At 38.4% G+C, this 20,025-nt stretch overlaps 1 protein-coding gene across 2 annotated transcripts; it reads right to left on the bottom strand.

The window, feature by feature from the left end:
• Nucleotides 1–4,276: 4,276 nt before the first annotated feature.
• LOC124286885 (ras-related protein Rab-14) lies at nucleotides 4,277–17,108 on the bottom strand. 2 transcript variants are annotated; one of them, XM_046723322.1, is made up of 9 exons: nucleotides 16,995–17,108; nucleotides 10,987–11,076; nucleotides 8,434–8,557; nucleotides 8,161–8,206; nucleotides 7,341–7,472; nucleotides 7,127–7,193; nucleotides 6,037–6,155; nucleotides 5,715–5,783; nucleotides 4,277–4,921 (listed from the first exon to the last, which is right to left on the bottom strand). In XM_046723322.1, the coding sequence occupies exons 3-9, from the start codon at nucleotides 8,537–8,539 to the stop codon at nucleotides 4,816–4,818; spliced, it is 645 nt and encodes a 214-aa protein (XP_046579278.1). In that variant the 5' UTR covers nucleotides 8,540–8,557; nucleotides 10,987–11,076; nucleotides 16,995–17,108; the 3' UTR covers nucleotides 4,277–4,815. The 2 variants fall into 2 exon arrangements, with proteins under 2 accessions (XP_046579278.1, XP_046579279.1); XM_046723323.1 differs by having other exon boundaries at nucleotides 10,987–11,073; nucleotides 16,995–17,063.
• Between the last annotated feature and the right edge of the window lie 2,917 nt (nucleotides 17,109–20,025).

The following is a 20,025-nucleotide window of genomic DNA, read 5'->3' as shown; positions in this document are numbered from 1 at the left end:
ATTCCACTTCCTTCCTGTGGGACACCAAGACTGCTTGCAGTCTTAGACTGACATGGCACTGTGATAATGTGGATACTTTAACCTTCCTTGATGATGATTCCTTGGCCTTGCTTAGCATGGACTGCAGTCCCTGATATGTTAAACATTCCTGTGAACCTCCATTCTCTTCCCACAGAGGTTACTTGTCATATCTTCCTACGAACCTCTGTTCTAATACGGCCATATTTCCCGGTTCTCGTAAAATCCCCTAGCGGCAAAAGATCCCAACACGAATTATCTCCCTTCTTTCTATCCAATCAGAACACGTGTTACATCGACTTAGATTCAACTTGACTAACATAAGCAAATGTGGGGCCACAAATATCCCCCATCTGCCGGGGACTTGTGTTGATGTTACACACAGGACGTTTATTGGCTAGCTTGTCCGTTGTCAACGAGGGCAATGGAGACGCCACTGATCCGCCATAACATGACTGAGTTCTGTCTATAAGAAACGTTTGTGCATCGCGCTTGGGAAGAAGTTTAGTTTTCTCGAAGCATACAGAAATTACCAAGGCCTTGCCAATGATCACTTCTGAAACAATGTCGCTGATTGCACAACTAAATCTGATTGCCTCCAATCAAGAGTCTTGAACGCTCACACCATGAAAGGGCCGTATTAGAACAGAGGTTACGTAGGAAGATATGACAGGAGTAACCTCTGTGGGAAGAGATTGGTGAACCTCCTGTACACACAATAGTTTAAGGTGAAGGTCAGATTTGCAGCATTATAATGTATAAGTACCTCACACACGCATCAGAAACTACTGCAAAACTGAAAATAATCTACAAATTCTTTTGATGTCTTGTGTGGTGGCTGTATCTGGGTCTTGTTCTTAGTCTGGATCATGGATGTGGAAACTTAAAATAAAATCATGGAATATTGCCTCAAACTACCATAAGCACTATATTCAGGTGACTCTTTAGACGCAGGCCTCTCTCACACATATCTAGTACACGGAAGCTGGTAGATCCAAACCCACACCTTCTCTCTTGCTCTCAAACAACACGATTACAATAATAAACAACACTAGCCTTCATCACTTTATATACATCATCTCTTTATTACTTGTAGTTTATATTATGTCTTTCATATGCCCAATTATCGAGTGCTACCTACTATTGCATGAAAGAGAATTTACACAACACAGCAGAAGTACAAGAATATCACATTGGAATTGACAACCAGTGCATATTGTCCTCCTTAGCTCCAAGCAAGGCTGTTTGAACACCAAGCCTTTTACTTACAGTGCCAATGACGTCTTCCACATTATATACCATGAATAAGGTCATTCAATAGATCAACATAATGCTTAACTAAATAGGAATAACTAATTTTCGAAATTCCCTGAAAGAGGTTGCTTCACAAGTGAACTGTGAGAATAACCTGTTACACTGTCAATAATATCGAAAATATGAGAGACTTATTATATCAGATGAAATAAGTTGGTTCTTCTTAATATGATACAAACTAACTGTCATAACACAGAAACCGGCCTTGGCACTCATTTTCTTTGTTTGAATTGCATCTTGAAGCCACAACAGATCACAACTCACAATCTCATTCTCAATGTTGATCAAAAATAGAATTTTCTAACCACATCACAAAAGCACTCTTCCTCTATGTTCCTCTCTGGTACCACCCATCACTTGGTGAATTTATTAGGATATATGCAAGAAATATGCACAATATGCATAAAATAGTAATTTCAACCAATACCATAAACAGTATTAAAAGACCTTTGGATGAAACCAGACTAGAAAAGTATTTGTTTGGGAAACATCACCATTTAACACTGAAAAACAAAACTTACACCGATTCTTTCAACATCTTATAAACAATTTCACAGTTTATATTAACCATAACAAATATATTCATGATACCACATTTATGACATATTTTTGAAACTTTTTGTACACCAAATTTGATCTCTACTCACACCATTATGAAAGTGGTTATTAAACGACTGCAGGTACATACTCTGTAGAACACATGACCATAGAAAGAAGAATTAATTGTACTATGTTAGCATACACAAGTATTCATATCACAAGAGATTACATAATTACTTCTGAAATGCAAGATTCAAACAATGTGCAGAGGTCTACAGTAACAAAATGAAGGACACAAACTCTCACCTAGCCTCATCCTTACAGCTGAGGCTTGCAATATCTGAAGGTGATGAATACTACTACCAATAGAAGTCAATACAATAATACCATGAATAGTACACAATTTGAACAGATAGTGATTTATGACCAGAACTTGACAAATTTAGAAATGAAGTCATTAAGCTGTGCTATACAGATACTGTGCTACAGATTAATGTCTTCAACAAACACGATGCTGTTTTTCAAGAGTGGCTTCTGAGATGGTGTTGACATCAATCTGAAGCTCCATCTGCATCAACATACAAACTGATGCTAGCAACGCTTACATTAAAACAGATTGGTGGTATTTGTAAGGAAGTTCGGATGTGGTTTCTAGAGCTAATAGAACTACTATCAGTAAGTAGTAAGTTAGGTTTCAGAACTTATTTCAGTCATATCACTGCAATGTTACAATGGAGAACCCAATGTGACACAGATTGTGGTCATTCACCACTATGGTGAAACCAATGAGGCTGTCTATGGAGCTGACAAACCATGTATTGTAATACAGGATCATCCTTGGGATGGGATTGATCAGGCACAAGTCTGCACAACAAATTACAGCCAAAGACTACTGGGTCTCTCATATACTATCAGAGCAACAGCAGAGTAATATCCATTAATCACAACTACCAATTTGTGAAACTATACCTGATAACATTATCTAGCAGCTCATCTTACAACTTCCAAGTTAACATGAAAGTGCTGAAACCCCAAGAAGCAAACAGTTTTTCAGCCACTACTATGCCAAGACATATAGTTACAGATAAAGGATTAAAACTCATGTTTAGACATTTTAGACTTCATGTCATCTTCCAGATAGAAGAACTGGCATCAAACAATTTGAAAGTGGGTTTGTGCTCTGGCACGAGCACTTGTCTTGGGCTTCCATAGATGTCCAAGACAACTGATGATTCTTTTGCCATTTAAGATTACCTGAATGTCCTTTCACTGCAAATATGTACGAAAAAGCAGATTGACAAAGGTCACAACAATAAATACCGAAGCCTCACTTGTCTTGACGATATTTCTTACGATATAATTATAACCTTCTTAGCAGTATGTTAATTGCAATCAAGGTAAAAATATCTTTTTCAATAGCAGAAGCATCTTGGCATGTATTCATTTTGTGTATACTACTCTGAAAAAGTTGAACACTGCAATCTTTCATCTTACTACAGTTAATTTATTCCATGACAGAAGTACTATAGTAATATGAAGGAATAACATGTACTGAATGTCTTTCAAGGAGTACATCTGCAATATCCAAATTACATCTTTCTTTCCAATATGGATATCAGCATCATGACTCCTATCTCTCACTAATCACTTCAAAAGTTCACCTCTATGAAATATGTGGACACTGTACAATTTACAAAGATTAAAACTAAGCATGTGTCTGTCTAGTGGGATGTGTAAGGTAAGCGTCACGATAAGCTATATACAACTGCTATACATTGCTCAGTCCCCAGTAATAAATATGAAACAATAGATAATGATCTTGAGCATAACAAAAACAAACTTTACACTATAGCACAGTTGGGTTGTCTACCAACACTGCACTCAGCAGAGGTAAACAACGTTGTATCTACACACACAACAACCACTGACCCGACAAACACGCAAACAGAGGAACAGAAGATGGAGAGGAGGAGGAGACTACTACTTCATCAAAGAATAACGATGAAAACGTTTCATAATTCTCTCCAGAGCAGGAGCTTCAAAGTACTACAAATATATTTCAATTGATAAACATGACATTAAATCAGTTTGTTCAGAGTTTTAGGCTATTCCAATAATCAGTACGCTGTACCTAACTTAAAAGGAAAATGAACAGAGCCAACCAATCATCAATAGGCATAGACCGAAGCATAGCAAAATCATCTTTAGGGGGTTATTTTGTCAAGATACTCCATTATTTTCAGTTAACAGAATATTTAAGACTGATTTTCATGCAATATTAAAAACTAATGTAATTTTGGACAATCATCAGAAATAACAAAATATAAATAATTCAAGTGATAAGCATTATGGTTACTGAAATGAAAATGCTCATGACCATCACGCAAGCAATCTCACATTTCAATTTAGAATTCGTAATTTGTGAGAAATTGATGTATAAACTTCAAGTGTATGTTATAGACTTAGGTTATCTGTGTCCATGTCTGACAACAGTAAGAGATAGATGAACATAAAGAGAAGTGACATCAGTCCTCACACATCCGGCCAATCAGCTGCAAGCATTCAGAGAACTGACCAATCAGTTACAACATCAACTTGTAACAGCTGGCAAATGAGCTCCATTCAAACTGGTACAGACCAATCAGATTGCAGTTATGAACATAGCAAATCACCCAGCTTGAATACTTGAGTGATCTCTGATTGCCTGGAACAAACTGGTGTTCGAGCAAACGGGATGTGTGAAGACGTTGATGATGCTGGGGTCACATCCTATGATGGTGATGATGACATGGAGGATGAACGCTGTCGGCAACTGTCAGCTATTGATATCGACACTGCATCATGTGTACTGCTGTATGCATACAAGCAGTGGACAGTTGGCGCTGGAATGACTGAATTGAAGGCAGAACCAATGCTTGTTAAGATGCCAGCCTGGCTTGTTAACTAGCAGGCGCAGCCCTCTTTGTTGGGGGTCTGATCCGTATTGAGGGCATTGCGGGGCGTGGCTGGCTTATGCTGTACTCCGGACTCAGCCGCATTCAGGTCCAGGCTGAAATAAATATATACAGAATGGAAGCATCACTGAAATACTGGTTACCACACAAGGATTCTTGAACTTGTCATGCAAGGGAGCAGTTCAATATTTTCATATTTTGACTGCCAAGTTTAATAGGTTGGCTGCTTTCCATCCAACAAAATCTTTCAAAATTTAATTGCTCTGTTTGTCAAATTGTTTTCCACTGATTGTCATGTTTATCTCACAATTTATTGTCATTTGAACAGCGAGAGAGTATCAGCTGCATCCTACTACTTTCCAAGAAGGTGAGGTGAGGTGAAATTGGGTTTATCGTCGTGCTTGAGAATATTTCGCTCATATGACGACGTGCGTGCGTGTGTATGTGTATGTGCAGCTGCTTGTACTAGCCCAGACTGAAGCTGGCTTTATAGTGCTAGCCCACTGAGATACCATGCCGCAGTGAAGCATGAATACCCCACTCAGACACATTATACTGACTCCGAGCCGACCAGTCCTTGTTGTACCCATTAATGCCGAACGCGCGACCTTCCGCTCTCCGGGCGGACGCTCTAACCACTACACCACGGAGGCGGTCACTTTCCAAGAAACCAAGTATCAAATTGCACCCAAGACATGTTGTGTCCTTTGCTGTGACCATTCAGGCAATTTGTGAAGAGGTTAGTTTGGTCAGGAAACATTTCTTCTGAGTTAGGTGATAAACTCTTATAAGCTAAATTATCGTGATTCAAGTACTGACTAGGTAGAAAGAAGTCCTTTTTTGAAACACAATCCACAAGAAAGTATGTAAGAGTAATTAAGGACTAACCTGCCATCTTGTATATTCTGGTAGATTTTCTTTGCTGTGTCTAAGAAAGCATCCTCTACATTCTCTCCACTGGAAGGCAAGCAATGTCCTCAATACAATACTGAATGCAAGGTTTTCAAAGTTCTCTCACATCAAGCAAGAAAGATCAAGTAATGAAAATTCACAATATGTGAACATAACAGTGTTACAAATTTAAGGGTGTCCTTGAACATACATGCTATAAGTCCCAATTTAAGGACCCAGAAATCATTATTTCATCATAAGGTTTATGAAAATGTCACCTTGAATTTCATATGCAAATTTCAACAATATGAATACTAACGTTTTAGCACTGCACTCAAGAAACATCAAGCCATTTTCTTCTGCAAACTGTTTTGCTTCCTCGTATGTGACATCTCGCTGGGCTTCCAGGTCGCACTTGTTGCCGATCAGGAATATAACCTACAACAGCATTTGTACTCTATATACCTCTCAAAACGCATCAAAATCAGCAATATAATTTATAATGAAATGGCCCTAGTTTCAACAATGAGTGAATCCCTTTCTAAGGCAATTCTATTCCGAACTCTCTTTCCATTCTCAAAATATGTAAAAAGTAAAAAAGAAAACCCCTGTTCTTTAACCTTTGAACCCTCACCCCTGACAATAATGACATGTGAAAAACTTCCAATATCCATGATAAACAAGAAGACAAAGTCATAAATATCCCCCGCAATGGCAAAATACTCTTCATGATTATGTCTACGAGTGATGATTATGTCAAATATTTAGGTGTGTATATAGGAAAGTGGAAGGAGAGTATTGAAAGGTTTTTAAAGTTCTGCTCCAGAAAGGAACACTATCACCAATTTCAGTCTATGTCAAACTTGTTGCCATGGAAATGCCAAAAATATTTTATTCAGAAATCCAAAACTACCAAAAGGCACCAGTACACCACCAGATCTATCTATGTGCCAAGTTTGGTGAAGAAATAGTGAACGGTTTTTAGAGTTCTGCTCCGGAAAAGAGCACAACCACCAATTTCAGGCTAAGTCAAACTTGTTGCCATGAAAATGCCAAAAATATTTTATTTAGAATTCCAAAACTACCAAAAGGCACCAGTACACCACCAGATCTATCTATGTGCCAAGTTTGGTAAAGAAATAGTGAACGGTTTTAGAGTCCATTTTAATACAACACACACACTTGTTGCCATGGAAACGCCAAAATATTTTATTCAGAATTCACACCAAAAGGGCACCACACCCCAGATCAGTGTTGGGGGTTTTAGAGTTCTGCTCGGATAAAAATGTGCACGGACGGACGCCGCGGACAGTCCATTTTAAAAGTAGGATTATTTCACTTCTTGTGGAATATTATTTGAAGGCAGTCTTATCCAATGTCTGTACAAAGAGAACTCTGAGTGTAGTTACTGTGTTTGGGTTGGTGAGGTTTCTGGCGTCCGTCAACCAACTGCTCAGGTGGTTGTAGGTGCTCCTCCTGAAACATAGAATACATTCTCTTGCTCACGAGGTCTAAAAAGTAAATCTTGGCATTCAAGGGAAGTAACTCTGACAAGCAAATTACAGTAACTCATAATGCCAGCAATGGTTAACACAGGCGTCAAAGGAAGGACAACAACTGTACCTGGTGATGTCGTAGACCATGAGTGCCCCTGCTGCCCCCCTGTAGTAGCTGCGAGTGACTGCACGGAACCTCTCCTGCCCGGCTGTGTCCCAGATCTGCAGCTTGATCTTCTGGCCAGCAACCTCGATAATTCTGATAACAATATGGTTCACATACAGATCAACATCACCGTAACTACAATGTTAGCAACAATATAAATTATGGATTAACTTCAATTAACTAAATTTGAGACATAAACAAGCTACTAATTTAATATCGAACTTGATCTTTGACACAGCTGATAGATACACTGATAAGCCAGTGCCTTGAAAGACCCACATATACTTAGTATATGTACCAAGTGAACTATTAATCAACATGTCATGCGATGATACAGCTGCAAATTGATTTTAGGTGATATGGAAACTTTCTTTTGCAATATATAGTAAAGAAGAATAATGACAATTATTCTGGATACACAACTTCTTTTATTCTGTGGAGGCAACGTTTCGACATAGATTCTAATGTCGTTGTCAAGCCTCCACAGAATAAAAGAAGTTGTATATCCATAATAATTGTCATTATTCTTCATCAACTCAACTTCTAAAATGCCCATCAAAGAAGCAATATATAGTACTTTGGTCATAATGTCATTTAAAAACTTTATTAAAACTATTACAAACTTAAGACAAAGTTCTACAAGTGAAGTTTGCACCAAAGACTATTGATCCTGTTTAATGTATGGACAAAAATCAGTCATCCTTGATACACAAGAAAATTTCTAGACTTGTGCTTTTGACTAGTAACTAAAATCACAAGCTGTTAGAATGACAATACATACCTAGTTCCGAACTCCACGCCTATTGTGTGAGGGCAGTCTGCCATAACTGAAAAAACAAACCAACACATTTTGATCACAAAGAGTGTAAACTCAACTGAAAGCTAATAATATTTCTGACAGCCCATGTTTCATGTTAAGTTAAATATTCATGTCAATGATATTTAACCTGTTTAAGTACAAGTAATGTTGTTCCCCCATTAACGTGATCACCGGTATAATCCTGCATAGATTGGCCATAAATCCCTTACCAACATTAATACTTGTGGTACTTACATTTCTTTTCTGTGAACTGATGGAGCAAGCAAGATTTGCCAACACCCATGTCACCAATGATGATGTATTTGAAAATATAACTGTAGTTGTACGGGCCGGCGGCCATCTTGTCTTCTGGTATAACCTGTAAGAATAGATGGTGTTACCATGGTTACCTCAGATCATCAGAAGGAAACAGCTCCCACATGTCACATGAAATTTAACTTGCACAAGGACTCACAATCAGAATACCAATGTGTCAATGGGTAACAAAAAATGTCAAAGACATTGAAGTTCATTTCTTACAGTGAGTGAGTGAGTGAGTGAGTATGGTTTTATGCCACTTTTAGCAATAATGTCACGGCGTGGTACACCAGAAATGGGCATCACACATTGTACCTATGTGGGGAATCAAACCCTGGTCTTCGGCGTGACGAGTCAACGCTTTAACCACTAGACTACCTCACCCCTCTTCATTTCTTACAACATACATGGAATAGTTTGGAATTTCTCTGCACATATTTGACCACAAAATGCATTTCTTAGGAACAAAATCAATATGCTGATAGGGTTTCAGAATTGTCCAAATTTACTGGCAAACAAGGATAAGTTGGACCAGTGCAAAGAACGCGTTTATGAGAAGTAGGCGGTGCATGGCAATGAGCAAACCCATTTGGTTTGTGAAAGGAAGAGCAGATGTAGGCTAGTGCACGTGCATTGCATGACGATGAAATTGATTCCGCATGTAGCTGCCACTGTCAAACTCGGTGTTTGCTGAGACAGGCCACATGCTTCACCCATCGCACTAAACTTGATCGCAGACAACCTGGCCCCCCTTCGCTAACAATGGCAAGCGCCTGCGGGCGGCTCTCATACAATGCTAATACGGGTCAGTTGTCCAGTCGGTGCTGAACTTATCCTTGTTTGCCAGGAAGTTATCTTTTTCAGATGGGTGAGGTGAAATGAGGTTTAACGTCGTACTTGAGAATATTTCTGCATATGATGATGTGCATGCGTGTGTATGTGTGGCTGCATGTACTAGCCCAGACTTAAGCTGGTTTTATAGTGCTAGCTCACTGAGATCCCATGCCACAGTTAAAGCATGAATATCCCACTAAGACACATTATACTGACTCTGAGCCAACCAGTCATTGTATGCATTAATGACGAGCACCAAGCAGGGACCAACAAGTACCATAGTTTAACGTTTATTGTATGACGCGACCGGGGATCGAATCCGCGTCCTTCCGTTCTCCGGGTGGACGCTCTAAGCAATACATCACGGAGGCAGTTTATCTTTTTAAGAAAGAAAATTAAGAAACTGTGCAGTTTGAAAGCTACACAGAAATTCACTGATGTCATTCAGTATTGTATCATTTTTATCCATCTGTGATGTGATCTGTGGTGGTGTGTTCTGTGCATAGAGCTCAGGCCACAAATCAGTTGAAATTAAGCAATGTTGGGCGTGAAGAGTCCTTGGATGGGTGATCGTGTGTGTCGGCTTGTCGAGTTTCTAGGACTTCAGTCCTGCCCCACAACGATGCACTTGTGATGCATGTGGTCTCACCTTAGGCAATTGGGTTTGTTTAAAAGTGCCTCTGTTCACCCAGCAGAAAATGTGTACCCAGTGGGATAAGTCATGTGACTATAACCTTCTAGCACCTTACAGGCAGCTTGGGTTATGCGGGGTAATAATGTGTTAGTGCCAAGAGCATGCTTATGACAAGTATGGGTCAGCCAGGTGTTAGAGAAGCACGTGCACAAGTGCCCACCAAGTTATTGATTCATTAGCCTGTGCTGTGCCGTCTCCATCCTTTCTCGCACACCTGGCTGTCCCTTTCTCTGCACTCCTCCCTCGTAACAAATAGTGAACTGTGTCAAAATTTTAATGATAGTTTCTTAAAGAACTTTTGGGTGGAGTCCGGAAAATTTTCAAATATAAGAAAGCTGTTGGGTATTAGTAAATGATAAACATGTGTACTATTTATATTTATGGGGCAATTTTGTACAATGATAAAATTTGCAATTCATTGGTCCGTTTCTGACTCAAACGGACTGAAAGATTGCTTTTGACAAAGAGGTCCATGTATATGTACACACTGAATTGTGGATTAATAAAAATGATCAGTGCAGGTTGTCAGGGCATCTGAGTGAGCAGGCGATTGTTTTCATTTTCGTGAACCATTTGCAATTTCCACCACCCAAAATATCAATACTGCACAAAAAGATGTTATGTACCATACCAACAAGCATGACACTGATGCACCACTGACATGTACCAGTCAATTGATAATTGATCTACAAATGTGCTCAAATGTGAATCTTTACCATGTTAACAGTCAACTGATCATTGATCTACAATGATGACTAACATCTAATCAATGAAATAACACAGAAAATGTTTTTGAAATTGACAATCACTGACCGTAAGTAAATAAAAACTGTTCTATAGTGCATGTCTTTCTTCTGTCTCTAAGTATAAACACACACACCACTGATGTCCGCAATAACTGTGTAATAAAATCAATGCATTTCAATCACTCAGGCAGCTAACCTTTAAGAAGACTTACTTACCTAATATGACAGAGAAAGATGAAAAAATTCTTCAAGCAATCAACACAGCATGTGCAAGTTGAGGCAAATGGAGGACCTGATTTTATCCTTCTGAAAATATAGGAAAATACATTACATTCATTTATATCAATGATTATATTCTGTGAATAGGACCATATTCCTTCATAAATTCAATTCATTATTTGTGATAATTGGAATTGAATATTTGTGAATTTTAAAAAAAGCGACAGGATAATAGTCCACGCTTATATATTTCATCTGACCATAACATGGTCACTAATCATTGTTGTGACAAATAACATAGTCAAAACATGTTAAATAATATATATTATTATCATTTGAATGGATATAATTAATGATACATTAACTGGTGATGTGTCATATTATATTTGATAACCTATATTCCAGATATGTGTCATATTTGCCCAATAGTGGATTCATTGCAACTCTATTATTGACAATCTTACTTTATAATATATATTAACAATGGTTGGATTTAGTGTGAGTCTTTGGGCCTGTAAGGTCTTTTGTATGGTATTTGAATCTAGGGACATCCAAAACTAAAACAAAAAAGAAAACCAACAAACTTGATATTTTTTCGCTTAGTTTCATAAAATGGCAGTCATACTGTTTGCCAATACGAGGATGCAACAGTTCTTCAGATTGTTATCATGTTCAATGCTAGGTTTTATCCAGGAACGCAAACAAAGTGCTCCTGAAAACAAAATGTTATTATACTATTCATTTTGTTTTTATATTTCCTGAAAGACCTGAAAAGATCTGGTTTAGAATTGATCTTCAGCAAACCATGCTTGTCATAACGTATCCCGAATTGTGTATATAGATGTTCATGTCTAGGGCTGGCTAAATTGATCAGAAATATCATTGATAAGAAAAATTATTAATGATTATCGATAATAAAATAATGTTATCAAAATATATCATACATTAACTTTTGTGACAGAAAAAGTTTAAATTTTCCAAGACAATATACAAAATTTGGACTTTCTTCATGATTTTCTTCTAAATTATGTTCAGGGCGCTATTTTGTTAATAATCCATGCAAAAACATGTTACCATTCATCAGTGATGTGAAATATATTCATTTCTTTCAGACATTTTTGTTTTTTTTACTCTAAGTTACATCTCACTGATGTGAAATATATTCATTTCTTTTGATAGATATATTACATCTCCAATATTTATTATTGATAACAATTATGGATCTCTATGATCTACATGGATAGCTGGCCTTCATGATGTCAGTCAATAGAATGTGTGGTCCAGACTTTATTATATACAGGCTGCTGCCATATACCTGAAATATGTCTGAGAGTGACATTACAAGGGTACAAGTCCCATACTTTGTATGTATTTTTATTGGTTATCATGTTCAGAGCTTACGTCCCCAGCCACATATGCTGACACCTGGACGGTCTCCCAAGCAATGGTCCTTAGGTAAACATGTAAACTGTAATCTTTACCCATCGTGCTTATCAAGTATGGCATGAGCTCTCTGAACATTTATTATCTGTAATAACTTCCTACAGATACTAATAAATGATTTCGAAAACAAACAGGAAACATTTGTTTTATTTGTAGGGTTTTGGGCAACTTTCATGAGAAACTGATGGTTGTCAACCTAGTCGATCAAACTGAACCACATAATAAATAGGAATTGGGATCTTGCATTGCCAAGTTTTACACAACTTTTGTCAAATTTGAAAAAGTGAATTTCTCTTAGGTAATCAAGAACATAACCCCAAACAACTTCTGCAATGAAAAGTTAAGACTGACAAATGGATTCTGGGGGTTAGCACTACATTTAATTTTACTTTACACATTAGTCAACATGGTCAAATTGGAGCACATGCTCTTTCAGTTTGGGTAAATGACAACCACAGTCAAATTCGGGCGAGTGAAGCTAATTTGTAAATGATCACATCACGTATACACTCTCTAAACTAACTTACTTCACTACAGATGTATTGAACACAATACATGCACACAATGAGTTCTGATTATTTTACTTTGATGAGTACAATGATATACATGTTATTGTTTGACAGAAATTATTTTTTAGCACCAATTTCATGTTTGAAATAGTAAACAGTGATCCATGAAACTGTACATACATAACAAGTGAAATGTTTGATAAATATATAGTAAAGGCAGTGGGCCCAAAGCTGTAGCTAAAAATACAAGATGTCAGTGGTGAAGTTTTGGATCAATTTTCATTGGCCAACTATGTTGCCCTGAAATCAAATAATGTTGGTTTGACTCGGCACAATAGGAAATAGCATGTCCGCATTATACACAAGAAAATATGGTATGCAAATATCTGTAAGACATCCAAGTATATTCTGCCCAAATTGTATAAAAATATACAGAATTTCCCCCAAACAAGCACTGCTTCATTATAAAAAATATATAACAAGTCACCAAGTTGCCTTTGCACACACATATGATCGTTACAACAATTACAATTTTAACAAAGTGAAACAATATGTCAACAAAGAAACATTTTATATTTAACAGGGCCAGTAAGAGCCTTTAAATTCCATTCTAACCCAGGGTTTTACCTCACCTCACAAACATGGGGGCCCTGTGGACCCCTAATTATTAGTTTTAGTCCTTGTGGGCAATACAAGGTACTGTGAAGTAACAGTGTAGAGAACTGTATGTTTTGATAATTTCCTTATAGAGCTTGATCATGTGGACTGAGGGATGACATGATGCAAGTAACTGCTCTGAAAGAAACATCTGAACACTTAGCAAAGTCATACATGTGTTGTGGGTACAGTGAATGATATTGTGCATCCTTGTGGACGCAGTGAATTTTTTTCTGCATCCATTCTCTACATTTGTGCGTACTGGACAGACAAGTCACCAAGCATTGAAGCTACCTTTCATGAGTCCATTAAGGTGCTATCCACCTCAGATTTTACACAGGGAGTACTTGTTATGACATGAACCTGTTAATGAGGTGGTAATCATATGAAATAGGGTCATGCAATTAGAACAGTGCTTAGGCAATCTATGTAATTGGTCATTTTGAAGGGAAAGATAAAACATCCTTTCTGCATCATATGTATGCTCACACAATGTGTCCAATTAGCTTGCACATATGTTCTGAACTTATAGCAATGAGTGTTAAATTTGATTACCATCCTATCAACACAATAAAAGTTTGGTTGTTGTCACACACAATGGGTAGATGCTGTTGGTCATTTCCAACTACAGTGCTTGGCTCATTTCAGTGTGGTTGTTTGTGAAATCCTTTGGGGATAAACCAGCCTGTCTCTTTATATTTCCTCTACCCCCAGATTAAAGGACAACTAGCTGCTTTATATACTGTATAACACTAGAAGATCTCAATAGGCATGGTAGGCCTAAGTGTTGACACACACACACACACACACACACACACACTAAAAAATGATAAAAGCGGGTTTCATACATTGAACACATGAGGGGAATTGAACTTGGGTCTTCTGCATGGTGAGCAAATGCTATACCACAAGGTTACGAGGGGTGTTCAAAAAGTAGTCAGTCTCACCTAGAAAATGATACAAATTCAGCTGTATGTATGTTTTATTTTTCTACATATTTTCTGTCAACCTCAATCAATTTGGTTTTGCAATGTTCCAGCCTCATGATCCCCGTTTTGTTTGACTATTTGTCTTGGTAACCCCCCAAAACGCAAAATCTGCAATAAATGCATCACGAACTTCAGAAAACAAAATATGCAAGAAACATTCTGTCAGAAGTCCACTAGAATCAAACTTGGATAATAAAGAGCATAAAAAAGCATTTTGAAACTACAATCGCCTATTGATGTGACTCACCCTTCATGTTTACTGAAAGAGCTTGTTTTGGAGACACTACCCACCCCTTTTAGATGACATAATCATAAGAACATAACATATTCTCATGTTTTCACTTATTCATACATGATGCCAAGGGTTCAAACTAAATACTGAATGGTCACGCAAGTGTCAGCTCTCAATACAGCCGCACACACATACACACGCATTCAAGTCGTCATATGAGCGAAATATTCTCAAGCACGATGTTAAACCCAATTTCACCTCACCTCACATTGTAAACAATGCCAGCTTGAATATCTGGACACAGTGTTTTTGAAAGATTAAAACAGGGGTGTCCTTAAAAAACAGTTCCCGTCTAAATACAAATTAAACCATCCAAATCTTTGAATGTTGATTATGACGGGAAGTCATCCAATACTATACTGAACACATCTTATATGATATCGGAGGGCATACCATTATCCAAGGGGTACCAAATGACCATTTTCTGCAATTTTTTAAGTGATTGAGTATGGTTTTACGCCGCTTTTAGCAATATTCCAACAATATCACGGCAGGGGTACGCAAGAAATGGGCTTCACACATTGTACCCATGTGGGGAATCGAACCCAGGTCTCCGGCATGACTATTGAACGCTTTAACCACAAGGCTACCCCGCATTATACCCCAATGTGTTGTGATGACTAATATCTTGTTAACCACATTACCCACACATGTGACATTTTGGATATGGCTTTGCTAATGCAGGGACTTACAGGACACGAATTCCTGCTTCCTATACGCATAAAAAATGACAACGGATACAACAAAATTTATTAGCGCATCCACAGGGACAAACAAAAGTCCAAATACTTTTTGTAAAAATTCCAATCAAGTAACAATAAGTTTGCACTGAGTTTGCTACTAGCCAGGTTATGGTATAATTTGCAGTTTATTTACTGTAACAATGCGATGATCATGATACACAATACAATAACAGTATTATTAAGTGTCTGTGACCCCCATTTTGTTGTCCTGGACCCATGAAAATTAACAGTATGAGTCCCAGGGACCCTCAAATACAGGACTCCATGTAAATCCCTAGCTAATGATTCCTTCATAATAAAATGGAAGCTTCAAACATTGGACATCGAGAATATAGTTAGGCTGACTACTTTTTGAATCCCCCTCCTTAGTCTGAAGACTGTCCACAAAAGGTATTTTAGACGATCAAGAATAAATTAAACTATGTTTGGTTTAGGGATGTCAACATAAATCGCAAGATATGTTTTAGATATATATTTACAATAATATTACTGTAGTAAATGTGTATATATTATCATTCCTAATATTTAAGAAATCGGCCTAGTTCATAATTAGCAATAACTGTCAGGTTTACATTGGTTACTTGTATCTATAAACAATAACTATTGTTCTTTATAACAGCTATATCAGGATTCTTCTGAATTGATATATCAGCACTGGTGTAATCAGTGACATCCTTAGTTTGGACAATTAAATTTTGAGGACAAAGACTGACATACTGAGATGTAAAACAAAATGTATCATGACAACTGACACATAGTAACATACACGCCAGTCATTCCAACAAGACCAAGGGAGATAAGGCATGACTGTTCTAGGACTGAGTTTTAGTTTCAGCAAGGGCAACACCCCCTAACCTGTGAAACACTGAACGCCTGATAAAAGGGCACTGGATCCATAAACAATAAAACCAATCTTATACCTAAAATGTTAGTTACATACTATATGTATTGTGAAAATACAAGGGATCAAAGTTCCATGTCATCAATGGGCTTCCATTCTAATTATGCCTGTGACTCACGAGATCTGCCTGAGCAGACGCCACGCTCTTTCTATCGTGTGACAAAACAAACAGTTGTTGAGGACATTTCAATCAGGGTTATCAAAATGTTACTCAGCCGTTTACCCGTACATCGTCTAAGCTCGTAAATATGTGAACGTCACAGATACCCCGAAATTCGACAGCTCAGTATGTGTACTTACTGAAACTTTACTTCCTATTTACATCAACAAACACGAATTTTGCACCACCTCTCCCTCCCCATAGCCCACATACAAGGGCACAAACAAAATGATTAAGAGTTATATTACGACCGCGCAAGTTTTATGTGTAGGTATACATTCTAATTATGCCATTCCATTGGGTACACTTACGTAAAATGGAGAAAACAGACAAGAAATGCTTCAGTTTCGATCTCTCTTTCCTTAAGAAATCACAAAATGGCGTCGGGCAATGTTTTCGATGGGTTTACCATGCCATCTAGCGGCAGACAACTCAAGGGAAATAACTCTGTTAGATGGTGCATTTCTAATGTGCAGTACTAAGGTTAATAGCAAGGCTAAAACCTCTAATACTTTGCTCAACGTGATTTCAACTGAAACAAAGAGAGACAAGGAAACTAAGTATTAAGCTCAAAAGCAGGACGCAGCATTTATTTTCAACACAAGATAGACAAACAATGCAGTTCACCCCCAATGAGACAACATACTAATATATTCAAAGTGCAAGGTTCCATATCTCTCTCTATATATATATCTTCTTTAGGTTATATATATCTTCGGTAGGTAAGTCGATAAGTAAACGATTTACGAAAAAGAAAAAAATCAGAGCCTTATACTGTCCAAATAATATATGAAAATTAAGCCGTTAAAAAGACCAATTGATATAATAATTTCCTATATAATTTGAGTATGCGTCACATTTAACGTAATTCAAATATACTAATAGTAGGTCTCTAACCGGTGGCACAGACGAGGACATCGAGGCTAGGATCAGAAAAGCTCAATATGCTTTCACCACATTAAGAACAATCTGGAAAAGCACTGTCCTATCCCTGAAAACCAAGCTCCGGATCTTCAGCTCAAACTGTTCGTTCCGTCCTGCTTTATGGATCGGAAACGTGGAGAGTAACCAAGACCAGCTCCATCAAAATACAGACTTTCCTCAACAAGTGTCTCTGACAGATCCTCCGCATCAAGTGGTTCGATAAAGTCTCCAACCTTGACTTGTGGGAAGCAGCGAATCAAGACCAAGTCTCTGCTCAGATCAAGCGACAAAAGTGGCGCTGGATTGGAATACGCTAAAAAACCACAAAACAAATATCACCAGGCAAGCACTTGACTGGAACCCACAAGGCAAGAGGTAAAGAGGACGTCCAAAACAGACCTGGAGACGAAGCCTGGAAAAAGAACTGAGGGAAACCGGTTTACCCCGGGAGGCTACCAAGAGCATAGCCACTGACCGGCAAGCGTGGAGGGCAACTGTTGAGACCTTATGCTCCTCAAGGAGTAACGAGGACTAAGTCAAGTAAGTCGAGGTCTCTAACCGATTAATGACAATGTTATAACATAATTATCCATCTGTATGATCAGGGTGTAATGTGATTTTCATCGATTCTCTCATATCTCTCATTCCTTTATGACTGAATGACTGACTGAGTTTGGTTTTACGCCGCTTTTAGCAATATTCCAGCAACATCACGGCGGGGGACACCAGAAATGGGCTTCACACATTGTGCCCATGTGGGGATTCGAACCCGGGTCTTCCGCGTGACGAGCCAACGCTTTCACCATTAGGCTACCCCACCGCCCCTCATTCCTTTATGAACACTTTTAACATGAATAGACTGGGATTGTCATCCAAAATTTTCCGAGTAAAGCAAGTCATCAGGTTGTGAATCTCCTCTCTCACTGGGAATCTTCGTCAATATAAATTGGGTTATTTCCTATCAAAATTATATATTTCGAGAAACTAAGCGTTAGTCTACTACTGCCACTGCTAGTCTTACTGAAGTCTGCCTCCCAGACCTCAGCGGATACATTAACAAAGGAGTAGAACCCGGGTCTAGAGTTAGTGAATGAGTTTGGTTTTACACCACTTTTAGCAATATTTCAGCAGTATCACGGGGGAATCGAACCAGGGTCTTCGGCGTGCCAAGCCAAAGGTTTAACCACTAGGCTACCCCACCACCCCTCCTTTTCCAACCGGGCGGTGGGGTAGCCTAGTGGTTAAAGCGTTGGCTGGTCACGCCGAAGACCCGGGTTCGAATCCCCACATGGGTACAATGTGTGAAGCCCATTTCTGGTGTCCCCCGCCGTGATATTGCTGGAATATTGCTAAAAGCGGCGTAAAACCAAACTCAGTCAGTCAGTCCTATTCCAACCTGTACAGTTTGTAAACAGTACTAACCAGCGACTCGAGTGTGTGAAGCACAACTGACATGGTTCAGTGGTACAGAGATAGGTGTTTGTGACGTCACAGTAATCATTGATTTCATAGAGGTCGACATAGTCATTTGATTGATCTCGTCCATTCCACATGTCACGTGCATATGTCAGTTTAGATTGTTAACAAATACCTCACCCTCGTGTTTGACTACCTTTAGTTATCTTATTTGAAAATGATTAAAATCTAATCCAAATGGAGTAATGTTTAATTTCAGCTTTGTGGCAACTTAAACTTGACCATTCATTCTAGACTTGAGTTGGACTCCGTTTTAATGTAGTGTGTAGAGCCTAGGAGAGAGACCACATCACATCTCTTGGTTCAAAATATATTGGCATTTGTTGATTAAAACGGAACACCTTCAAATTCCTGGTCAGGTAAAAGAAAGTGTACACCTACGTTTGATGATGGCTAGGAACTAAGCAGACAAAAATTGGTTAATTGATGGTGATGTGGACGATACAGGTAATTGTCAGGTTTGGACTTCAGGTGTGACGGCGATTGTCAACGGTAGGTGTGAAACGGCATACGGTGAAATTAGAAGAACCGCGGTATTTTGCCTTCGGTTCGGTATACCGTAATGCAATCCCAAAATTCGGTATTTTCCGTTTTCGTACCGTCATTTCTATCTAGTCATAAAATGACAGTATTGTTCATTCCAAATAACAAAGATTATGGTTATTTTGTTTCCATGTTATTAAAAATTGTAAGGTTTGGTTCATGTCAATTTTCTGCATTATGATCATGTCTCATATACCGAACCAAAGGCCTTATACCGCAGTACCGTACCGTGGTGAGAGCTTACCGTTTCATCCCTAGTCGCGGCGGTGTGGTAGCCTAATGGTTAAAGCGCCCGCTCGTCACGCTCAAGACCCGGGTTCGATTCCTCACATGGGTGCAATGTGTGAAGCCCATTTCTGGTGTCCCCCGCCGTGATGTTGCTGTAATATTGCTAAAAGC

Source organism: Haliotis rubra, unplaced genomic scaffold, assembly GCF_003918875.1.
Source record: "Haliotis rubra isolate DU_JTF1 unplaced genomic scaffold, ASM391887v1 Scf394, whole genome shotgun sequence".
NCBI classification, from domain to species: Eukaryota; Metazoa; Mollusca; class Gastropoda; order Lepetellida; family Haliotidae; genus Haliotis; species Haliotis rubra.
This window is presented reverse-complemented; position numbering and strand designations above follow the sequence as displayed.